The following is a 23,544-nucleotide window of genomic DNA, read 5'->3' as shown; positions in this document are numbered from 1 at the left end:
GATGGGATTATATACTGCATTTGTTGGATAAAAGAACGTAAAGTGAGAGTACATGGGGTTGGGTGAAAATAATGCAGGCTTATTGATTAGCTGTTAGCTCTCCAGAGATTTGATCTAGTTGAAATAGAAGCCCACAAAGCAATGAATGACGTCACAAACTATACATTACTAAACTCTTAAAGTTACAGCGCAGTGCAGATGTAAGATGACAAAAGAACCAAAAGAGACAATAAAAAAACATTTTATTTCAAACAAAGCAAGTGGTTAGAATCTAGAATTTACTGTCTGAGAACCAAGTGGTGTGGCTTTACAAAGGGAACTGAATAAGCACCTGAAGATTTTTTTAAAAATGTAGTTATGGAGAACAGGAAGGGGAGTGGGACTAGCTGAATTGCTCTTGCAGTGGCCCAATGCAAGCTCGACAGTCTGAATTACTTCTGTACAGTAACCAGTTTATGGCAATAATATATCCATTATGCTGCAGTTCAAGATAACAATGTTTTTCAATTGTCAACTTGTGCCAACTCACATTTACCAATAAATATAGTGACGGTGAAACAAAAAAATTTATTCAACTGGTTCCTTCAAAATTATAGCAAAATACAGAAACATTTATATGACAGATGTTTATAACTGCAGTATTCTTCTGTTTCTACAGCTACATATTAACACAAATCGGCATCACTGATAATTAAGCTATTAACTAGTGTTACAATTCTAGGTTATGCTTTACAAGCAAAATATCCTTGGTTCAGAGGCCTCTAATCAATTTGAATAAGCAAAGAAACTATTTCAGGGATGTGTCAAATGTTATCTCCAAATAAAAGCAATGTACAATGCAGAAAATAATAATGCAGAGATGTGTTTTCTCTTTCCAGTTAAGCTTTTCAATTCTGAACTTGCTTCTCCTGATTTTGCAAAAATAAAATTGTAATGATCTTCAGCATAGTTTCAATCTATTACTATATCTTAAATCCACTTGAAGTCATTTGTGTCTTGTTTTAAAGCAGAATAACATACATTTAATCTCACTCATACTTCACTGATCTTTTGGTTAATGGAGTAACTCAGTTTGAAGTAGTTTACATATCTGTGCAGACCCTGAAACTTTAAATGTCAGACTTAAAAGCATTATTTCACCGTACAAGAGAAATCTGAAACATGTACATAATCAGCAATTCCAAGTTGACACAGTTGTTAAACTGAAGTACTTCAACTTTTTTAGGTTGCGTTCACTTGCCATTTTACTGGATAATCCTGTGAGCATTAGGCAATGAACATATCTTCAAACTTTAAAAAAAAACAGACAACAGCTTTTGATCAAATTTCAAACCCATCTTTGAAAAGTATCATTTCTTTAAAATCTGAGCTCTGGCTCGGTTAATTTTTTCTATGATTAACTGATCTGTGGCTGGTGTACACTTTGAAAGAATAGTGTTCAACTCGCTTTCATTCTTGCGTTCTGTTGCAGCTTCCACAGCTTGTTCTAGATCTCTGCATCAAAGAAGTAGAACAAAGGTAAAATAGATTACAACTGCACCGGGAACACAATTCAGATTTTAACACAATCAAACAAAATCCTATCACTTTAAAGGATAAACACAAGTGCTAGAAATCTAAAAAGCATGGCAGACCGATCAGTTATTGCAAGATAGATTAATATTTTCTGTACCTTCAATAGATCTCTGGTCATGTCATCACTTAAAACATATGTTCTGATAAAGTCCATTTTGAAATTTCAGATGGGGAATATGTATGTCTAGATTGTATTAAAAAATGTTCTAGCTATGTGCACTTCCTATCTACAAAGTTTGATTTTTGGCTGTCACATTTTTTGCGTCACTGTTTACCATCAGAAAGTCCAACATCTCCATTTGTGAGTTCTGCCTTTTTAATATATCACTCTGTGACAAAGGCTGAAACAGTCTACAGGTTGTGGTATTAGCTTAGCGACCCAGAAGAGGGGTACAAATCCCACTCTGGCAGATTGGGAAACAAATTCAATGATTTTGGTAATTTGTGGGCCGTTTTCAGATAAAATGACCACAAAAGTTGCTAGGTTGTTTCAAAAATTCAACTGGTTTTCTATTGAACTTCAGGCAAAAGAACCTCTTAGCCTCATTTGGTGTGTACTGCATTATACAATTGACCTTTCATATTCTCCAGGAAAACAGAAATGAGCAATAAGTCACAGCCTAAATCTTCCAGTCAGCAGCAATGCTGCGTGTGTTGCTGCTGCTCACCATGATTGGTCAGACCCAACTCTACTGCTTATTTCTCCCCGGATTTTGCAGTCTCGGCTGACACAAAAATAGGCACGAAGTGTCTAACTCCAGTGAGAGGGGTAGTGTTGGGGAAAGGAGAGGAGACCCTTTTTACAGCAGTAGCTGATTAATGTTAGTAAGTATTTAAAGGTCCAGTGTTTTAATGAATTTGTGTGAATGGCTGAAGTCAGTGGGTGGTGAGTGGGTGGATGATCGAGCGGATTGCCAACTAGGTGGGTCAGTTGGATGGGGGGGGAGCGGTGGGTTGAGTTGAGTGTAGATTGTTAAGTCGGGTTTTTTTTAAAGAAACATTCTTAATGTTTTAATTCATACCTTTAAATTTCTGTTGATCAAAAGGGACAAAGAATTAAAATTTAGCAATATAAATCTCAAAAACATGATCAAATTTATCAACTGAGTTCATTTTTTGTGCCATCTAAAACTTTATTAAATTTTTAATTTGATAACCTTAGCCAATTCTAAAAACTAAACTTGCATTGATATTTTAAGGCACAGCTAAGTAAGATTATAGCTGCTATAAGTTAATACTGATTTCTTCACTGAGCATGTGCAGTGCAGTTAATGTCTTAGTATGCATCAGTATTGTTCAGTTAACTACTGATGGGATATTTTTCGTTAGCAGCTGGCAACACCTACTTAAATATTCAAAATAATTTAGAGAGAAAACGGCAAGTTTCAGAACCTTTAGAATTATTGAGTCTTACAGCATCGAAGGGTGCCATTAACCACATCACTCTTGTGTTGACATTTAAAATAACCAATCCCCTGCAACTTCTCCACAGCCTTTCAAATCTTTTGCTCTCATGTTTATTCATGTTTAATTTATATTAAAATTCTTTATTTTAAAAGTGGACCAAAGGAAAACTGAAATTGCTGATTACATACTTATGGATTTTGCTTTATGTCTATAAACTTCATAAGGTGCATTAAACTGAAAAGTGGGAGAGAAAAATAGCTAGAGACAGTTAGAGAGAGAGACAGTCAGACTGACAGCGATGGAAAGGAATAGAAATAGAAATAAATGGGTTCCAGCTATGCAGAGAAACCTCAGTCTTCGGAAGGAAAGGAAAAGAGGAATTAAAACATACATCTCCAAACAGATAGGAATATCTTTAGTGTACAAACATTACTGATCCTAGGCCCATTAATTTTGGACTATGTACTGAAGCAGCTTGGTGTCAGATCAGAAAGGAACTATTATAAGGTTACGAAGATGACATACAGTTGCAGAAAAGCAGAAGGGATCAGCAAGAGCTCCAATAGCTTTATAAGCCTCTAGATTGCAGTACATTTATTTGTACTTACCCAACCATTATATATCCTTTCACTTTCTGCTCTGGACTGACCTTTGCTACATATTTCTTAGCTTCATACTTGTTATGATGCTTTACGCAGATTTCAACAAAAGGCTATTAAATGAAATAAAAGCAACATTTCAAAGAACAATTTTGGTAACAATTAGTATAAGAAAACACCATGCAGTGTTCAAGATTCACAGAACACATACCATATAGCCTATTGGGGATTTCTTGCTTTTAGAAAATTTTTCAAGTTCTTCCCAGTCTTCTTTCTTTGCCAGTGCATCAATCTTCAGCCACCAAAACCTAAATGTCACAAAAGCAAGCGGTGTTGAAATATCTACAGTCTGAGCATCCAAGATAAAACAATCACTTTTAAGCATGTTGTTCATTTCAGAGCTGCAAGTCTCATGGCATCTCCTCATTGCAAATCACTCTGCCCTTTCCTGTTTAACAGAATCAAAATCCATCATCACCAAGCATTAGAGGCACAAAAATTAATCAGAAATGATTTTCTATCAAAACAGCTAGACCAAAAACCAGCATTACTTAGCCTGTATCCATTCTTAACCCATTTCTGTTTCTATTCCTTTCCATCTCTGTCTGTCTGTCGCTCTCTCTCTCTCTCACGCTATCTCAGTATTATTTCTCAAAACCAGTTAAAAGTACAAACCATTTTCCCTATTTCTGCATTGATTTAAAATATTTGCCACTTTTTATCCTCAAAAGTTTTTTTTGTCTATTGTCTCTCCTGGATTATCAAACATCTGTATCATTCTATTTAACGCTGAATCATCAGGTATGGTTTGCTGAAATTACACTTTAAAATAGAATTATGAAGTGATTTACTACAGCATAATGTAACAAAAGTAAAGGACACAGGTCTGATCCTCATTGAACTATATACTCCAGCGTTTTGGAATGAAAGGGACTGGTTTGAGAATGCACCAGATAGAATTCTGGCTTCTCTTCACAAGGTAAGGGGAAACCATAAAACTGTGTTGGTGTGTGCCTTCCAGGCTACAGTTATCAAGCTGATTTCTGAGAACCACTATTATGTAGATACTTGAGCTTCCCCTGGGGTGCTGAATGTAGCCACCCGCCCATCCTCATTTTAGACATGAGTACGTTATGCCTTGTTGAATAAACTCTAACTGGGTCTTTAAACTAAGTCATAATTATTGATGAATAATTTCTTTGTGCCCAGAAAAATTAATTTTACATTTATTGAATGTCAAATTTGTCCATTACAAGAAACCCCATAGATTTTAAAAATAATAATTAATTAATTTTTGATATTTGCATCTCTCAATTTTTATTTTATTTTCTGTAAAATGATTAAACTGTGAAAGATAATCAGGATCCTTTCTGGTTTGTGGTCTGAAAGAAGTCTTCAATATAATTGGCTGCTTACCCTGATTGTTGTAGGACGCTACAGACCCACCATCATTGATGCTAGAATCAAACTGATGTCAGGAAAGTGAGAGGCAACATGGTTTTGTAAAGGGCAGGTTGTGTCTCAAGAACTTGATCGAGTTTTTTGAGCAAGTGACGAAGATGATTGATGAGGGTAGGGTAATGGATGTTGTCTACATGGACTTCAGTAAGGCCTTTGACAAGGTCCCTCACAGCGCACTGGTGCAGAAGGTGAAATTGCAGGGGATCAGAGGTGAGCTGGCAAGTTGGATATAAAACTGGCTCGGTCAAAGAAGACAGAGGGTAGCAGTGGAAGGGTGCGTTTCTGAATGGTGGGCTGTGACAAGTGGTGTTCCTCAGGGATCAGTGCTGGGACCTTTGCTCTTTGTAATATATGTATATATAAATGATTTGGAGGAAAATGTAACTGGATTGATTAGTAAGTTTGCGGACAACACAAAAGTTGGTGGATTTGCAGATGGCGATGAGGACCATCAGAGGATGCAGCAGGATATAGATCAGTTGGAGACGTGGGCAGAGAGATGGCAGATGGAGTTTAATCCGGACAAATGTAAGGTAATGCATTTTGGAAGATCTAATACAGATGGGAAATATACAGTAAATGGCAAAACCCTTAAGGGTATTGATAGGCAAAGGGATCTGGGTGTACAGGTACACTAATCACTGAAACTGGCAATGCAGGTGGAGAAGGTAGTCAAGAAAGTTTGAGTTTAAAAATTGGCAAGGCATGTTGACGCTTTATAGAACCTTAGTGAGGCCACACTTGGAATATGGTGTTCAGTTCTGGTCACCACACTACCAGAAGGATGTGAAGGCTTTGGAGAGGGTACAGAAAAGATTTACCAGGATGTTGCCTGGTATGGAGGGCATTAGCTATGAGGAGAGGTTGGAGAAATTTGGTCTGTTCTCACTGGAGCAATGGAGATTGAGGGGAGACCTGATAGATACAAGATTATGAGAGGCATGGACAGAGTGGATAGTCAGAAGCTTTTTCCCCAGGATGAAAGAGTCAATTACTAGGGAGCGTAGGCTTAAAGTGCGAGGGGCAAGTTTTAAAAGAGATGTACTGTTGGGGGAGGTATGGAAGCAGCTACGGTAGTGACTTGATAAGTACATGAATGAGATGGGAATAGATGGACATGGTCCCCAGAAGCATAGGGAGTTTTAGTTAAGTCAGGCAGCATGGTTGGTGCAGTCTTGGAGGGCAAAAGGGCCTGTTCCTGTGCTGTAATTTTCTTTGTTCCTTGAAAGGTACAATCCGTGCCACGAAAATCACCAATGGCGAGCACTGTCATTTCACTACAACCACATAATCTGGGTCATTAACTCTGTTTCTCTCTCCACAGATGCTGCAATGACCTATTGAGTAATTCCTGCATTTTCTGTTTATATTTCAGATTTCCAAAATCATGCAGCATTTATTAGTTGACACTTGTTGGTCTGAACTGCTGGCTATACTTCTGGCATGTTTTTACTTAAAATCACCAAAGTGGATTTGACTTAATAGCAACACAAACTGCTACAGAGATCTTAACGAATGATTTGAATGGGAACTCACAAAGGTTTTAATCATACCTTTTGTCAGGAATTTTGAAGTCTTTGTAAAGTTGCTCAGCTTGTTTGTGTTTGCTTTCCAGTAACAACGTAGAAACAGTTTGATGTAAGGGTAAATCTAGATATGTTTTACCAGATTCTTTCTGTAAGCGAATCTGATATCGCATCAGTTTTATTTGTTCTTCTGTGATCTAGAATTTGATAGAGAAAACAGGTTGAATACACAACAGGCTTGCTATTTGTAATTTCTTACAACATGGAGACTTCCTCTGCATATGAATTCTGTAAAATCTTTTGTCTTTCCAATATCCATGCCTCCTTTTCTGAAGGCTTTAACCTCAGCTCGGATACTGGTCTGTGCAAATCTCAGATTTCTCCTCCACGTAGTCATTTTTAGAACAGGAACATAAGCATTCAACTACAGAGCATATCACACACAAGCAGAACACATGCCCACACAGACATGCACTTCTCTAGTGCAGGTGATAGTAAGTTTTTTTCCTTTAATCTCTTAAAATTATGTCACTGTGTAACTCAATCTGTGAAACGTCAAAGAACGTGTGCATAGGAATTGTGCACAACGTACAATAAAGTTTAGGATAGATTATGGAGAACTTCTCCTAACTTTGGGACTTAGATGGCCGTAGGTACAGCCATCAATACTGGGATGTGGATTAATGGGGTTGCATATAAAATCAGAATCAGAAAGATTTCATGGAGAGGATCATACATCTGGAGGAGGTTACAGAGATATGGAGGAACAAAGTCACAAAGTGATTGAGTATGAGAGAAAGAAAGGGAAGATATTTAACCATAAAATCATGAAGTTAATTTCAGTGAATGCTTAGGTTCCATTTCCTAATGATCGTCAGGGTGAAAGTCCTTAGAAAGTTGCTCTATGTCATATTGTGTCAGTACAATAATTCTGAGCATTGAAGCACTGACTTGTCCCATAAGCAACTCCAGACTTAGACTGGATTATCTGGTGCTTTTATTTGTGAGCTAGAGAGGAAAAGAAAGAAAACAAGAACAGGCAAATCATCGCGGCCTTGTGGCTGATTGAAAAATAAATATCCTTCACACCCCTAAAGGGAATTAAAAATGTTATGATTTGTAAAAATTGTGCAAAAAAAGTACAGGGGATCAATAGCACTGTTGGAGTAAAATCAAAATTAAAGGATATAAGATGGTTACCTGGGAAAAGACATTAAGATGTGCTGACTTGGGCACAGACATTGCACAACAAAGAGTTAAAACCTGTTAGTGTCTAAATTACTGCAGGAAATAGATTAGACCTTGAGGCACCTTAGCTTGAGATAAAGCAGAACCAAAACAATGAGTTTCAGTAACGAGACCAGTCATTGATGGGTGGCATAAATGCATAAATGTGTCTGCTCTATGTATAATGATATGCTAACTGCCAATGTCCATACTTGTCTGCTCTATGCTTAACGATGTGCTAACAGCTAATGTCCGTACTTATACATTATTTGAAAATGTATAAAAGATGCTCAACTGCCATTTTAAAGTTGAGAAGGTGACTGCGTGCACTGTGGAGTGCCCAGCACTTCTCCCAAAGCTTTGTCCGATAAACTGCGTGTTGAATCTTTAGATCTGACTCCGAGTGGTGATTTTCCCACAACAGCACAGAATGCAGTGCAGGTTTGGGTTTGAATCCAGTGGTGACTTTTTACAGCAAAGCTTGACAAATTGACAGCATTGAGTGTGATAGCTAAAATGCACAAATAGCACCAAAATGGATATAGAAAACAAAGAACAATAACGAGTCTTTTCTTCATGTAGTTTATAACATTACACAACAGAAAATTTATTAAAATTTTCAGCGGTGCAATTTTTTTTGGAGCTTTTCAAACTACACACCAACAGAGAGAAAAAAAGACTGGGGTACTTATATTTGTTTACCATTTCTATACATACCTTGGCAGCAAATTCATTCTTTGCTTTATTATATTCATCCACAGCACTCTGCAATGCAGCCACTCGCCCTTCAATTGTCTGATAAATACAAAAAGACCATTTAAAAATTGACAAAAAGACTACAATTTAAAAACTGAAAAAAATAACCAATGACAGGAAAGGGGACACGATGACAAGAATTCAAAAACTAGGAAAATCACAAGTAAAAGTAGTAATCTGCTGCAAACCTGACATAGAACGGTTTACCTTTATCACATGGTCAGTAATTTGATGCCGTGACCTGTAAATTTGCACAGAGCTCAGATACCTGTCTGAATGCTGATTTCTGAGCAATAGGATACGCTTTGCTCAAGACTGCTATGCAACAAGTTTCAAATAAGCACACTTTGCCAGCTGTCAGTTGTTATCAATTACACCTCTGGAGAAGCGACAACGGCAATGAATACAAGTAATGGGACAAAATCAAAACTGGAACTCTCTTTTACAGAACTTTAGGTTGATGGGATAAATGCAAAATAAAAAGGATGTGCTCAGCAATCTCTTTGTTCTGCGTCAAAGGAGTCACTGAAATTGACATAAAATTAACCAGCTTCATTTTTATTTTCAGGTTTACTATTCTTTGTGTACTGAAACTAACAACTTCCTTTCATTGTCATTGCCAAACTATTTACTCTCCTGCATCCCCAATTTCAAGCTACATTATGGATTTTGCTCCTCAGATTTCAAAGTTTACATTATAAATTATACATGGGCTACTGATTAAATACATATTGGTCATTGCATTAAACCAATCATTATCGTAAAATAATTCAGCATTGAAATATAGGGATATCGCAATAAGACCCAGGAAAAATCCAGCCCACTTAATTCAAATTATCTTCACATTAAAGATGAAACTTTACTGACATTGTTTGATTCAAGTTATGAATGCTTAACTTTTTAAAAAAGTGTTAACAAAAATAATATCCAGCCTGTCAAACACAATGCTTTGATTCACATCACCAGCTGCTCTTCCAGCAGGTGTTTAGACATGAAACAAAATTCATAAACCTTGCTAGGGCCTTCTCAATGGGAACCTATTAGATTTACATGTAGCTCTCTGTCTCAAACTTTAATCCTGACCTGCCTGAGAAATCCAGAGCACTATAGGTCCTGGTTATGGAGGACAGCAAAGAGCCCTAGCAACATTGAAGTCAATGGAAATCAGGAAGAAAACTCTCCATGGTTTGAGTCATATTTAGCACAAAGGTAGATGGGTGCCAATCATCACGATTGCATTCAGATACCCGAGGCTACAATGCTTACACTGAGACAAGGCTAGTGCGACTTGACATCAAGCCAGCATTTGACCGGGTGTGGCATCAAGAAGTTCTAGCAAAACTGGAGTCAATGGAAATTGGGGACACACACACACACACTCGCCACTGGTTCAAGTCATAGCTAGCCCTGAAAAGATGTAGTTGTTGGAGGTCAATCATCTTGGCCCCAGGACATTACTGCAGGAGTTCCTCAGAGTAGTATCGAAGGCTCAACCATCTTTCAGCTGCTTCTTAAATAACATTCCCTCCAATGTAAAGTCAGAAGTTGGGTGGCAGTTGATGATTGCACAATGTTCAACATCATTTACAATTCCTCAGATAATGGAAGAGTTCATATCTGCATTCAGAAGACCTGGACAATATTCAGATTTGAGCTGATAAGTGGCAAGTAGCAATTATGTCATGCAATTGCCAAGCAGTGACAATCTCCACCCAGAGAATTTAAGCAGCTTCCCTTGATGTTAAATGCCTTTACCTTCACTGAATCTCCCACCATTAATATGCTGGGAGTTACCATTGATCAGAAACTGAACCAGAGCAGTTATACAAATGCTGTGACTACAAAATGGGCCAGAAACTAGGAATTCTGTGGCAATAATTCATATCCTGATTCTCCAAAGCCTGTCCCAATATCTAAAGGCACAAATCAGGAAAGTGATGGAATACCTTCCAATTGCCTGGAGAAATACAGCTTCAACAACACTCAAGAAACTCCACACCATCCAGGATAAAGCAGTCGTTTGATTGAAAACCACCTTAAATATTCACATCCTTTGAAATTGGCACACAGTTGCAACAAATACCAGCTTCGAGATGCAGTGTAGCAACTCGCCAAATCTCCAACAGCACTTTCCAAGCATGCAAGCCATACTAAATAGAAGTACAAAGGGAGCAGACACCAGTTTCAAGTTCCACTTGAGCCTGACTTGGAAATATATCGTCGTTCCTTCACTGTCGCTGGGTCAATAACCTGAACTCACTTCATAGCTTCCTGTCTCTGTACCACATGGACCACTGCAGTTCAAGAAGGTGGCTCAACACCATCTTCTCAAGGGCAATAAGGGGTGAATATTGACCTTTCCAGCAGCACTCAATTCTGAAAGACAGCAAGAGCAACATACGTACTCCCACTAAGTCAATAGCCCAATGAAAGATGTTACTCTTTTTGTGGCAAGTCTTTTACATGATTACTCTCTTCACCTAGCTGTGGTGGTTTACTAGGTATTGGAGCACATGAAGGGGTGCTCACTCCTGAGAAGCTGACTAACCCTGGCATGCAAAAGCCATATTATGCAATCAGCCCTGCCATCTTTCAGCACCCATCAACGAACAGGTTCTTGGATCCACGTTCTGGTGTAAGATTTCCACCATGTCTTTACTGGAGAAAAACATCCCAAAATTCTTCAGGTATGATTAGGCAAAAAAAGTGCACGTTGAATCAACAGAATTCTTTCCCACTATGCCCTAGACAGTGAGTGGCCTAACCATCAGAGCCCTAATGCCTCGACTCAATGCCCATATTTCTGCTTGCTAATGTTTCTAACTTAGCCATTCCTGAGTTCTAATGAAACTGCTTCTCAATAATTACAGTTGTGATCAAAAGAGAGTTAAATAGAAGAACAGGAGAGAGAAAAAAAGAGGAACTGATAGAAATTAATGCAGATATAGACAAGAAGTATTGAAGAGAAAAAGATAAACTGAGGAGTGAAAAGATTTGGGTGGGAGCAGAAAGGACTGTCTACTGTCAATTCAGATTTTACAGTATAAATAGAATTATTCAATAATTTCAGTTAATTAATTTTGAATAAAAAGTGATCTACAAGTCCACACATGAATTTAATGCTGCAGACTATTCATCAATTGCATCGCAAGACACTGACTTGTTAACATTGGACAGACCTGATCTAGTGAATCTGACCTCTAGTTTGACAGTCTTAGCACAACCTTGACAGAACTATCATTCCATGCTGCATAAAAGCAATTAGTGATTGCAATGACTGCCTCTATTGTCATGAAGAAAATAAAATTTCAGAATTTCAAAAAGGTTATAGTGGATCCCAGTGGAAACAGTATTCAACGCTTACCGTTTCATTCGAGTAACTGGAACGCACATAGAAGTTCCCAAGCTCCTGGTGATTATCATCCTGGTTGAAAAGATCTTTGAGTGTCTCCGGTTCCTGGTGCTTACAGAACTGTGGGCAAACATTCATTGGGTCAAAGACAAAAACATCTGTTTCCTTTTGAGTACAAAACATTGAATACTCTTATTACATGAATTAACAAAACACATTGAACAGACAAGACAACATGGGAGTTACAGGACTTTTGTTAAAACCACAATGATGGTAAATGGCCATAAACATTTACAGTTTAAGACAAAAATGTCAAGTCAAAAGCTACACTATCAGTACAACATTTGGTATTTTCCATAAGTCTTCAAAAATGAATAAAAAGCAAAGTTAAGACAAATGAAGTCTGTCTTAAAGATGGAGATGCTTTCCTGACTTGTAACAGCGTGATTTTATTTCAATTCCATTCATCAGCAAATGCCACTCATAAGCACCTTAGAGCGAGTTGTGAAAAAGCAGTTTGTACTGTAATGTACAGCTGGGCTGAGTCCACCTGAACCAGTTTCACATAACACTGTGACAGCAGTCAGAGATTTACCTTCTATCACTCTGGGTTGGATTTGATTAATAGAGCAAAAGATACAGGTAGGATAATAATTATAACTTTTTTATTAAATATTACTTTAGTTGAGGAAATTGTCACAAAAGTTTGAATTCATAAACATGTTTTTGTTTATTTCACTATCCTTGATCTACCATTTTTTCTTTACTTCTCTCTCCCTTATCCCCTGCACTTGTCTTCTGCCCCCACTGTTGCAAGAATCAAATCTTCTGAATTGTAACTAATACAATGTGACCAAATTACATCTTCTAAGTGCCTTTCTTAGCAATACTGAATATCAGTACAATGGGGTATTCATCAAAATGATGTACTTGTAGAAGTGCATAAAGTTGTTTAGTGAAATCTTTCTTTAGCGTTCCCACATTTCACAGAATCTAGATTCCCTACAGTGCAGAAGGAAGCCACTTGCACCAACAACAAACCTATCCAGGCCCTATCTGTAACCCCACATATTTACACTGCTAGTCCCCCTGAAACGGAGGGGCAATTTAGCAGGGCCGATTAACCTAACCCACATATCTTTGGACTGTGGGAGGAAACCAGAACACTTGGAGGAAACTCACACAGACAAGGGATGTGCAAACTCCACACAGACAGTCACCTGAAGCTGGAAGTGAACCTTGGTCTCTAGTGCTGAGGCAGCAGTGCTAACCACTGTGCCACCTGTGAGTGACTATAATCCATACCTGACGATAAAGACTCAGTGCAACTGGTTGATTCTGGAGCGTCATAAAGAAATCTCCTCTGTTCATCTCATTCTTTAGATAGGTCACAACAGTATACACTGAGACAGAGGGAAAAAACGTTAAAACAGGTGAGAAATCAACCTTACATTGCATTGTTTTAAATGCACTAACACTCCTGACAATAGTATTCAACTTAGTTTAGCAGCTAACTCCCACTTTTTAAATTTTCTCATTGGATGTAGGGGTCACTGGTAAGGCCAGCACTTATCACCCAACACTGGAATTTCAGGGGACGGTTAAGAGTCAAGCACATTGTGATGGGTCTAGAGTCACTTGTAGGCCAGACCAGGTAAGACTAACAGAATTCCTTCCCTAAAATAAGAGGGAAGGAGATATGTCACCCTTATTTGGTCTGGCCTACATGTGGCTCCAGATCCACAACAATGTAGCTGACTCTCTCAAATTCCCTAGGGGATGGGCAATTAATGCTGGCCAGCCACTGATGTCCATATCCCATGAACAATTAAAAAATAAACATTAGTGAACTGACTGTTTATGATAATAGTCATCTGAAATCATTGCTGAAACTTTCAATTTCTGATTTTATCAATTGAATTTAAACTCCACTAATCCTACCACAATGGAATTTGAACCCGTATCTCCACAACATTAGCCGGGTCACCGGATTGGTAGTTTAATGACATTAACACTACACCATTATCTCTTCTCTGTATCATGAATCATTTAATTTAGTTGCCTAAAATAGACCTAGTGAAATTAAATAATTCAATTTGCATAAACCTTACAACTAACAGAAGCAGGAATTTGTATTACTACATGTGCATCTAAATCTCGTCCCAACTACTAAAGACATTCAGCGGCATCTTCAGAAACAATATCAAATTTACAGTTGACAATATTTCCTTTTCCCAGAGATCAGAATTTGCTCTATATGCATTTGTGAAAGATTTGCAGCAAGGAAGTGGACTCACCCATCTATTTCAATAAAAACTGAATCTGGGTGCTCTGGAAACACATCAGGGTGAAATGATTCTTGTATCAGTAGCAACTGGGTCTCATCGCACAACTTGAATATTGTACATAAGAACTGACAGACTGATGAATAGTTCACTTTCAGAAGCAATGGCTTTTCAAAAAAAAAGCCAGCTTCCAGTGACATCACAACCTCAAAAGCTCGAGTAGCAAAGGCAATAGTTTAAAATATGCTCCACAAAAGAACACAAAGACAATAAAGATTCAATTTTTTTCCATGGAAAACATACAAGAAACAGCTAACCATTCCGAAACACAATGACAAAGTGTATGCAGCTCCACTAGACTGTGTAAAGTCTCCTCAGCTTGCCCCCTTTGCAAATTAGCAGCCTAAGCTCAGCTCTTCCAGTTTCTTGCAAAGCAAAAATATGAGGAGGAATTCACTGGCAAGGGTGCAAGTTGAAGCATTAATCCCATTCACTGACCTGCCCATTGCAACCTTTCCCTGTAATCCTGCGCTGGCTTAAAGTGGAGGCACCCACTTATAGTGGTTAGTACTTGTACCAAAATATGCTCATTTCAGGATCCTGTCAGCAGCTCTTACCTTCTAAACGGTACTACTAACCTGCTGTCCCAAAGAAATCCACAGAGTCCGTCTTTCAACCAACTCTTGTATACAACCTTGCAGACCATTAGTAATGGCTAACAGAAGCCCAGAAACATTCAACTCTAAGCTGCATATTATGGCGTCTCATAACATTGCAAAACATGCTAAGGTGCTCAACAAGAGAGATATCTATGAGAACTTTTTTGACATTTAGACACAGAAGGAGATATTAGGAGATGGCCAAAAGCTTGGTCCATGAAGTTTAAAGTAGCAACTTAAAGAGGAGAGATCCAGGGAGGAAATTGCAGGGCTCTGAGTCAAAGCAGCTGAAAGCACAATTGCCAATAGTGAATAGTGGAGGGATAAAATAGAGGTTATGCAAAAGATCAGAATTGGAGAAGCTTGGAGATGTCTGAAGCTTTGCATGCTGGAAGATGTTACAGATGTAGGGAAGAGATGATATAACGGACAGATTTGAAAGCAATGATGAGGACTTTGGAATTGAGAGTGTCGAATCAGGAAGCAGCGTAAATCAGCTAGCTACCTACAAAAGAAAAATTGATGAACAAGGTTTGAAGCAAGTTAACATAAGCGCAGAGTTTATGAAGGATGGATGGTGGGAGACTGTCCAGCAGAGCACTGGAATGGTAAGTCTTGCACTAACAGAGGCATGGATGGGGGGGACCAAAGATAATCACATTATGCTCCTCCCCCACCTCCCCAGCTCAAATGACATCTTTCCAAGAACAAATATTACACCCCCCAACAGGAGCTACTCAAGTAACACTAAAATAAATGTTGTCTACAAGACCCAACTGCACACATAAAACTTCAATGGGAGCCATCTTCACAGGACTGTAGCTCAACAAGTTCAAACAAACCAAATCTACCTTCCATACCATTTTTATTTTCAGATCAGAAGACAATACAAAACTCCCTACAATTTATGTTCAATAATTTGCCAATCAGTGCAGAAAATAAAGAAAATATAGAAGTGAACATTCTAAACACTACCTCCAATATAACACGAAAGCGTCAGCTCTGGTTAAGACAACTATGTAGCACTCCTCATCTGGTCCCTCTGAAAAATGAATGCTTAATTACTGCACCAAAAGGGATTCTCTGCTCCACATGTTCTAGATCTGTTCTCACATTCAGCCTTTCTGGAAAACCACCCACAAAGCCAAAAATAGAATACAGACCTGCAGATGTAACCCATACACATTAGATTTTCCCATAAAGAAAGCCCCAACCCCGCCTTCCCCTCCCCATTGTAAAGAAGACTAGTGTACATCATTACTACGCTAAAGCACCTGCCACTGTGAGGCAGCAATAGTCTCCACACAAAGAAGATTTCAGAAATCTGTGGATATAACTTGTTCAGGAAGGGTGATGTACTCCTTCTACATCTATGACTGTGTGGCCAAATTCCCCTCCAACTCGATTTTCAAGTTTGCTGACACCACTGCCGTAGTAGGTTGGATCTCAAACAAGACGAGACACTACAGGAATGAGGTAGAGAATCTGGTGAACTGGTGCGGCAACAATAATCTCTGCCTCAATGTCAATAAAACAATGGAGATTGTCATGGACTTCAGGAAGCGTAGAGAAGAACATGTCCCTGTCTACATCAGCAGGGACGAAGTAGAATGGGTTGAGGGCTTCAAGTTTTTAGGTGTCCAGATCACCAACAACCTGTCCTGGTTCCCCCCATGCCGACACTATTAAGAGAGCCCGCCAACACCTCTACTTTCTCAGAAGACTAAGGAAATTTGACATATCAGCTATGACTCTCACCAACTTTTACAGATACACCACAAAAATCACTCTTTCTGGTTATATCCCAACTTGGTATGGGCTCTTGCTCTGTCCAGGACTGCAAGAAACTACAAAAGGTTGTGAATGTAGTCTAATCCATCACGCAAACCAGCCTCCCATCCATTGACTCTGTCTACATTTCCTGCTGCCCTGGCAAAGCAGCCAGCATAATTAAGGACTCCACACACCCTGGACATTCTCTCTTCTACCTTCTTCCATTGGGAAAAAGATACAAAAAGTCTGAGGTCATGTACCAACTGACTCAAGAACAGCTTCTTCCCTGCTGCCATCAGACTTTTGAATGGACCTACTTTGCATTAAGTTGATTGATCTCTACAACCTAGCTATGACTGTAACACTACATTCTGCATTCTCTTGTTTCCTTCTCTATGAACAGTATGCTTTGTATAGCACACAAGAAACAATGCCTTTCACTGTATACTAATATATGTGAATAATAAATCAAAAATCAAATTAAAATGTTCAGATTTAGTTCAAAAATAGTCAAACAATCTGGAAGCCATTGATAGGAACCCACAATGAAGGTTCCTGTGCAAAGACACAGAATATTCACCAAGAAAGTAAAAGTGGACCCAGAAAATAGTCATTAGCCCAACTCCATGATATTTTCAAGGTCTTTGCCATTTCCTGGGCTAACCAAACTTCACTGAACATTGTTAAATAATCCTGATTAATTCCCTGTAAGACTCACACACTGGAACACAGCATCAAATATGTTCATCATATTCTGACTCCCAACTTTATATATCTCCTAAAGTGTGTAATATAAAGTTAGAGTTAAGTTAAAGTTTATTTATTAGTCACAAGTAGGCTTAGATTCACACTGTAATGAAGTTACTGTGAAAATTCTCTAGTCACCACATCCCGGTGCCTGTTTGGGTACAGCGAAGGAGAATTTACCATAGCAAATCCACCTAACCTGCACGTCTTTGGACTGTGGGAGGAAACCGGAGCAACCCAGAGGAAACCCACACAGACACAGGGAGAATGTACAAACTCCACACAGACAGTGACCCAAGCCAATAATCGAACCTGGGTAATATAGTCTCAGATAAAAACTGACCAACAACCAGGCCTCAATCTCCTCAACCTGTTTGCCAATTAGGCACAACAAACTGCTTTTTTTCTCCCCCAACCTCTAATCCTCAAAATAATATTGTCCATGAATGTTAACCTTCCAATGCTTTTCAAATAACACTTTTTTCACCAGGAGGATTAAAAGCCAATCACTTCCTACACACTGCAAGTTACAAGATTGATTAGGAATGGCCCCAGGGATGAAAAATTCAAGAGGAAAAGTGACCCAATATAATCATTGCTTTCAGCTAAAAGTAGAGGCTGTTACGTTATACCTTTATTGTAATGCTTAGTTACCTAAATCAGTGTCTCCACTCTCTATCGCTTTAAGTAGTGCCAACTGACTCCTTTTCATCTTCAACAGCAAGGGCACCTGCTCACCAGATCTTGGTTCATACTCTAAAAGCTAGAACAAAAGAGAAGTTATATATCCTATCAAAATCAATCTTCTTCAGTGATTCTCTCAGTGCAGCTCGACAACAAATAAATATAAAAGTAACAAAACTGCACTTGGCAAAAATGTAGAAATACATCTATAATTTATCTTACATTGGGCTGAGATACACTGTCAAAATCATGGGAAGCCTAATAGTCCTGACCGTTATTGATGTGTAAATGGCACAGCAACTTTAGGAGAGATGACGTGTGGTTGGTTAGACATGAAAATCAGATGCTGTTGTCCGATCTACTGCACACTGCTCCAGTTAGTTGTTTAAAAAAATTGCTTTTTCTCCCCAAAATATACTTTATTCATAAAATTTATAACGGTACATTACAAAAGACTGACTTGAAAAATTATAGAAAGTGCAATAAAATTCAATTAGTCTCCAAACAGCATGTTCCACTCTATGGTACCTCAATACAATTGTAATACTTTTGACATTTACAATATGTATTCCATATCAGGTGAACAGCTTGAAGGCAAAATGTTTCCAGTTGAAGATTACAAGAGTGTCATTCAGCTTGTCCAAAAATGGCATTTTGCTGCTTGACTCACCTTTCAAATTCATCGAGCAACATGAAGTTCCTATATTTGCATGGTGCATACACCACTTTTCTAGTCAAAGTACCCTTCTTAAAAGATTATGTTTTGATTACTGTCAATCTCTTTGCCACAAAATATTTACTTTTATACCAACTCCTTCAGCTTTTAATTGTATTCAATTTTTTAAAAAAACTTTTCTTTATTTTTAATCCAATCTTTCTGATATTTTACTTTCTTTAAGATTAAGTTCTTTTTAAAATTTATTTATTAGTGTCACAAGCAGCCCTACATTAACACTGCAATGAAGTTGCACACACGCCAGCGCCTGTTCAGGTACAGTGAGGGAGAATTTAGCATGGTCAATGCACCTGACTAGCACATCTTTCAGCCTATGGGAGGAAACCGGAGCACCCGGAAGAAACATGGGGAAGACATGCAAAGTCCACGCAGACAGTCACCTAAGCCGGAAATTTAACCCAGGTCCCTGGCGCTGTGAGGCAGCAGTGCTAACCACTGATCTGACTTGCATTTCCTCACTCTGATTAGACACTACTCAATAACAATTCTTCAATCTGATTGGTTACGAAGGAGTTACACAATTGCTTGCTCTATTCACGAGTCCCAGCTGCTCAATAAAAGCAGACCAGGTCACTTAGACCTACTACTCACAATTTCTCAAGCAAAAGATTGTGAAAATTCAAACCAGCAGTGACAAATCTAACAAATGGTGGATGCTGTTCATTCACCAGCAACAGAAACTCGGGCCCAATAAAAATCTTAATTTTTCCATGCACTTTCTGTTTGTGCCACTTGACTTCCTACTCCCATATGCGCCACATTCTTTGTCAAACCTCCCCTTGCTTTGATTTCCTGCTTTGAGCTTATAATATATTTTTCTGAGATCATACAGATTATGCAATCACAATTGGCCCTGCACCAGCTTTGCGTTGGCTATACCACGTCAGCTGGTAATTCCAGTTTTTGCAAAACTTCATATTTCCTATTTTAAAAGTTAACATTTGTTACTTGCACATTGAAAATCACTTTATATTTAAATATTTTCACTAATTTAATTGACCTGTTCTCAGATCCAGATACAGCTGGTTGGCTAAATGTCCCTCCTCCCCACCTGCTTATTATCGTTATATTTGTCCTCCCAGTCAACAAATTGCAAGTTGCAGTAACTGGCCTGCTTATTCAGTGCTTACCTGGAGCCTCCAGCCATCACCTAAACACAGTCAGTCAGTCACTCAGGACCCAAGTTATTTCTCTACATTGAGCTCTGACACTCACCCACAAGCCACTAGCCACCCTATCCTCTCTCAACTTGCACTGTCCACAATGGGAGGAATTATTGTGTAATCATGGGACTTGTATCATCACTGAGTTTTTGGTACCATCTTGGCTGACATCACAAATAGTTTGATAAGTAGTTTCAGAATCAATAAAATTGCTACCTCTATGAGACATTCTATGAGCCACTTCCTCATCCTCTGCCCACCGTTTAGTGTATGTTTGTTTTATTCCTTCATGTGTTGTGGGTTGCTAGCAAGGTCTGCATTTGTTGCCCATCTCTAATTGCCTTTGAGGTGGTAGGGAGCTGTCTTCTTGAACTGTCTGATGAAGGGGCAGTGCTGTGAAAGCTTGTGCCACCAAATAAACTTATTGGACTTTAACTTGGTGTTGTGAGACTTGTTACTGTTCTTGAACTGTTGCAGTCTGTGTGGTGTAGGTACACCCACAATGTTGCTGCAAAAAGAGCTCCAGGATTTTGATCCTGTGACACTGACGGAACAGTGATATAATTCCAAGTCAGGATGGTGCGTGACATAGAGGGCAACTTGTAGCTGATAGAGTTTCCATGCCTCTGCTTCCCTAGTCCCTCTAAGTTGCGATGGTCACGGGTTGAAAGATGCTGTCAAAGGAGGTTTGGTGAGTTATTGAAGTGCAATTTGTATACAATATACACTGCTGTCATTATGTGGTAGAGAGAATGAATAGTTAAGTTGGTGACAATCAAACGAGCTACTTTGTCCTGGATGGACAAGCTTCTCGAATATTGTTGGAGTTGCACTAATGCAGACAGTAGGCGAGAATTTCATCACACTCTTGACTTGTGCCTTGTAGATGGTGGACAGGCTTTGGGAAACCAAAGGAGAGTTATTTGCCACAGAATTGTTACAATGCAGAAGACAGCCATTCAGTCCACCATGCAAACACCAGCTCTCTGAATGAGCATTATAACTTTGTGCCATCCTCCAGCCTTTCCCCATACCTTATTTCTATTCAAATGTCCTCTTGAATGCCTCAATTGAACCTGCCTCCACTACACTTCCAGGCAGTACATTCCAGACCCTGAACCACTTAATGTGAGAGAAAACCTTTTCTCACATCACGTTTGCTGCTTTTGCAAATCACCTCATGCTTCTCCATATTGAACTTCATCTGTCGCCTATCTGCCCATTCCAACAACTTAACTATGTCCTTTTGAATTCTACATTTTACTCCTCATTTACAATACTTCTACCTTATGTACCATCCACAAATTTTAAAATTGTTCCTTACATATCAAGATCTAGATCGTCAGGAAAAAGGGCCCCATCAAGGATAGCATCAGGGTGGTAGCGAGGGATGATATTGGAGCCAAGGAGCAGAAGGTGGAATCGTTGTGGGTAGAGATTAGGAACAGCAAAGGGAGGAAGATGCTGGTGGGTGTCGTCTATAGGCCCCCCAATAATGATCTGGAGGTGGGGCGGGCTGTTAACGCGCAAATAAGTGCAGCGTGCAGGAATGGGACGGCCGTAGTTATGGGGGATTTCAATCTGCATATTGATTGGTCGACCCATGTTGGACGCGGTGGGCTCGAGGAGGAGTTCTTGGAATGCCGCCGGGATAGTTTCCTGGAACAGTGTGTGTTGGAGCCGACGAGGGAGCGAGCTATCTTGGATCTGGTGCTATGTAATGAGGCAGGTAGAATTAGGGAACTTGCAGTGAAGGATCCTCTTGGGGACAGTGATCATTGTATGGTGGAGTTTCTGGTGCAGATGGAGGAGCAGAAAGTGGGTTCCCGGACACGTGTCCTTTGTTTGAACAGAGGGGAGTACGGTAGGATGAGAGAAGAATTGGCGAATGTGGACTGGGGGAGCGCGTTGGAAGGTAGGTCTGCTGAGGAGCAGTGGAGGATCTTGAAGGAGATCTTTCTTGGTGCTCAGCGGAAATTTATTCCGATGGTCAAAAAGGACCGTAGGAGGAGAGGTAATAAGCCATGGATAACGAAGGAGGTGAAGGAAAGTGTTAAATTAAAAGCGGAGGCGTTTAGAGTAGCTAAGAGTAGTGGGCGAGAAGAGGATTGGGAGAGGTTTAAATGTCAACAAAGATTGACAAAGAAGTTGATAAAGAAGGGTAGGAGAAACTATGAAGCTGGGCTAGCGCTTAATATAAAAAAGGATAGCAAGAGTTTTTATAAATATATAAAAAGGAGGAGGCTGGCTAGGGTGAACGTTGGTCCCTTAGAGGATGAGAAGGGGGACTTAGTGGTAGGGGATGGGGATATGGCGGAGGTCTTGAATAACTTTTTTGTTTCGGTCTTCACGGAGGAGGACGTGAATAATTTGCCGGATGTTAGAGATGGAAAGGTGGGAGGACTGGAGGGTCTTGATGACATTACTGTTACTAGAGAGGTGGTGCTCGACGGACTGGAGGGGCTGATTGTGGACAAGTCCCCAGGACCGGATGGAATGCATCCAAGGGTTCTGAAAGAAATGGCGGAGGTGATAGTGGATGCCTTGGTGGTTATTTTCCAGACGTCGCTGGATTCCGGGGAAGTGCCGGAAGATTGGAAAACGGCTAATGTTACGCCGTTGTTTAAGAAGGGTGCCAGGCAAAAGGCGGGGAATTATAGGCCTGTTAGTTTAACGTCTGTTGTAGGTAAAATGTTAGAATCCGTCATCAAGGAGGAAATATCGAGGCATCTTGAGGGGAACTGCTTGATAGGGCAGACGCAACACGGTTTCATTAAAGGGAAGTCGTGTCTGACAAATTTACTGGAGTTCTATGAGGATGTGTCTAGGGCGGTGGATAGAGGAGAGCCGGTGGATGTGGTCTTTCTGGATTTTCAGAAGGCGTTTGACAAGGTACCTCACAAGAGGTTATTACAGAAGGTCAGGGGGCATGGAGTTGGGGGTAGGGTGTTAGCGTGGATAGAGGACTGGTTGTCAAATAGGAGGCAGAAAGTGGGGGTCAATGGGTGCTATTCGGATTGGCAGATGGTGACTAGTGGAGTGCCCCAGGGGTCGGTGCTGGGGCCTCAGCTTTTTACCATTTATATAGATGATCTGGAGGAGGGAACCAAGTGTAGGGTGTCGAAATTTGCTGATGACACCAAAATTGGTGGAAAGGCAAATTGTGCGGAGGGTGGGGGGAGTCTACAGAAGGATCTAGATAGGCTGGGCGAATGGGCCAGGAAATGGCAAATGGAATTTAATGTTGGCAAGTGCGAGGTGGTCCACTTTGGTAGGAATAATGGTAGGAAGGATTATTACTTACGTGGAGAAAAACTGCAGCAGGCGACGGTGCAGAGGGACCTCGGGGTCCTTGTGCATGAGTCGCAAAAACCCAGCTTGCAGGTGGTCAGGAAGGCGAATGGGATGCTGGCCTTCATCGCGAGGGGGATTGAATATAAAAGTAGGGAGGTCTCGCTGCGGCTATATAGGGCATTGGTGAGGCCGCAGCTGGAGTAGTGTGTGCAGTTTTGGGCACCGTACTTACGCAAGGATATTTTAGCCTTGGAGGGAGTGCAGAGGAGGTCTACTAGGCTGATGCCGGAGTTGAGGGGG

General features: G+C 39.8%; 1 protein-coding gene across 1 annotated transcript in view; it reads right to left on the bottom strand.

Annotated features, from left to right (window-relative positions):
* Window positions 1-225: 225 nt before the first annotated feature.
* Window positions 226-23,544, bottom strand: part of vps16 (VPS16 core subunit of CORVET and HOPS complexes) — a 59,465-nt gene continuing 36,146 nt past the window's right edge. Inside the window, exons 17-24 of the mRNA XM_080198466.1 lie at window positions 18,022-18,130; window positions 13,209-13,306; window positions 11,916-12,023; window positions 8,513-8,590; window positions 6,596-6,765; window positions 3,793-3,889; window positions 3,591-3,694; window positions 226-1,494 (exon numbers count right to left, since the gene is read on the bottom strand). Coding sequence (XP_080054592.1) covers window positions 1,350-1,494; window positions 3,591-3,694; window positions 3,793-3,889; window positions 6,596-6,765; window positions 8,513-8,590; window positions 11,916-12,023; window positions 13,209-13,306; window positions 18,022-18,130 — 909 coding nt within the window. The 3' untranslated portion in view covers window positions 226-1,349. The remainder of the gene's footprint in view (window positions 1,495-3,590; window positions 3,695-3,792; window positions 3,890-6,595; window positions 6,766-8,512; window positions 8,591-11,915; window positions 12,024-13,208; window positions 13,307-18,021; window positions 18,131-23,544) is intronic.

Source organism: Carcharhinus amblyrhynchos, chromosome 11 (genome assembly GCF_965287045.1).
Source record: "Carcharhinus amblyrhynchos chromosome 11, sCarAmb.v2.hapA, whole genome shotgun sequence".
Lineage (NCBI taxonomy): Eukaryota > Metazoa > Chordata > Chondrichthyes > Carcharhiniformes > Carcharhinidae > Carcharhinus > Carcharhinus amblyrhynchos.
This window is presented reverse-complemented; position numbering and strand designations above follow the sequence as displayed.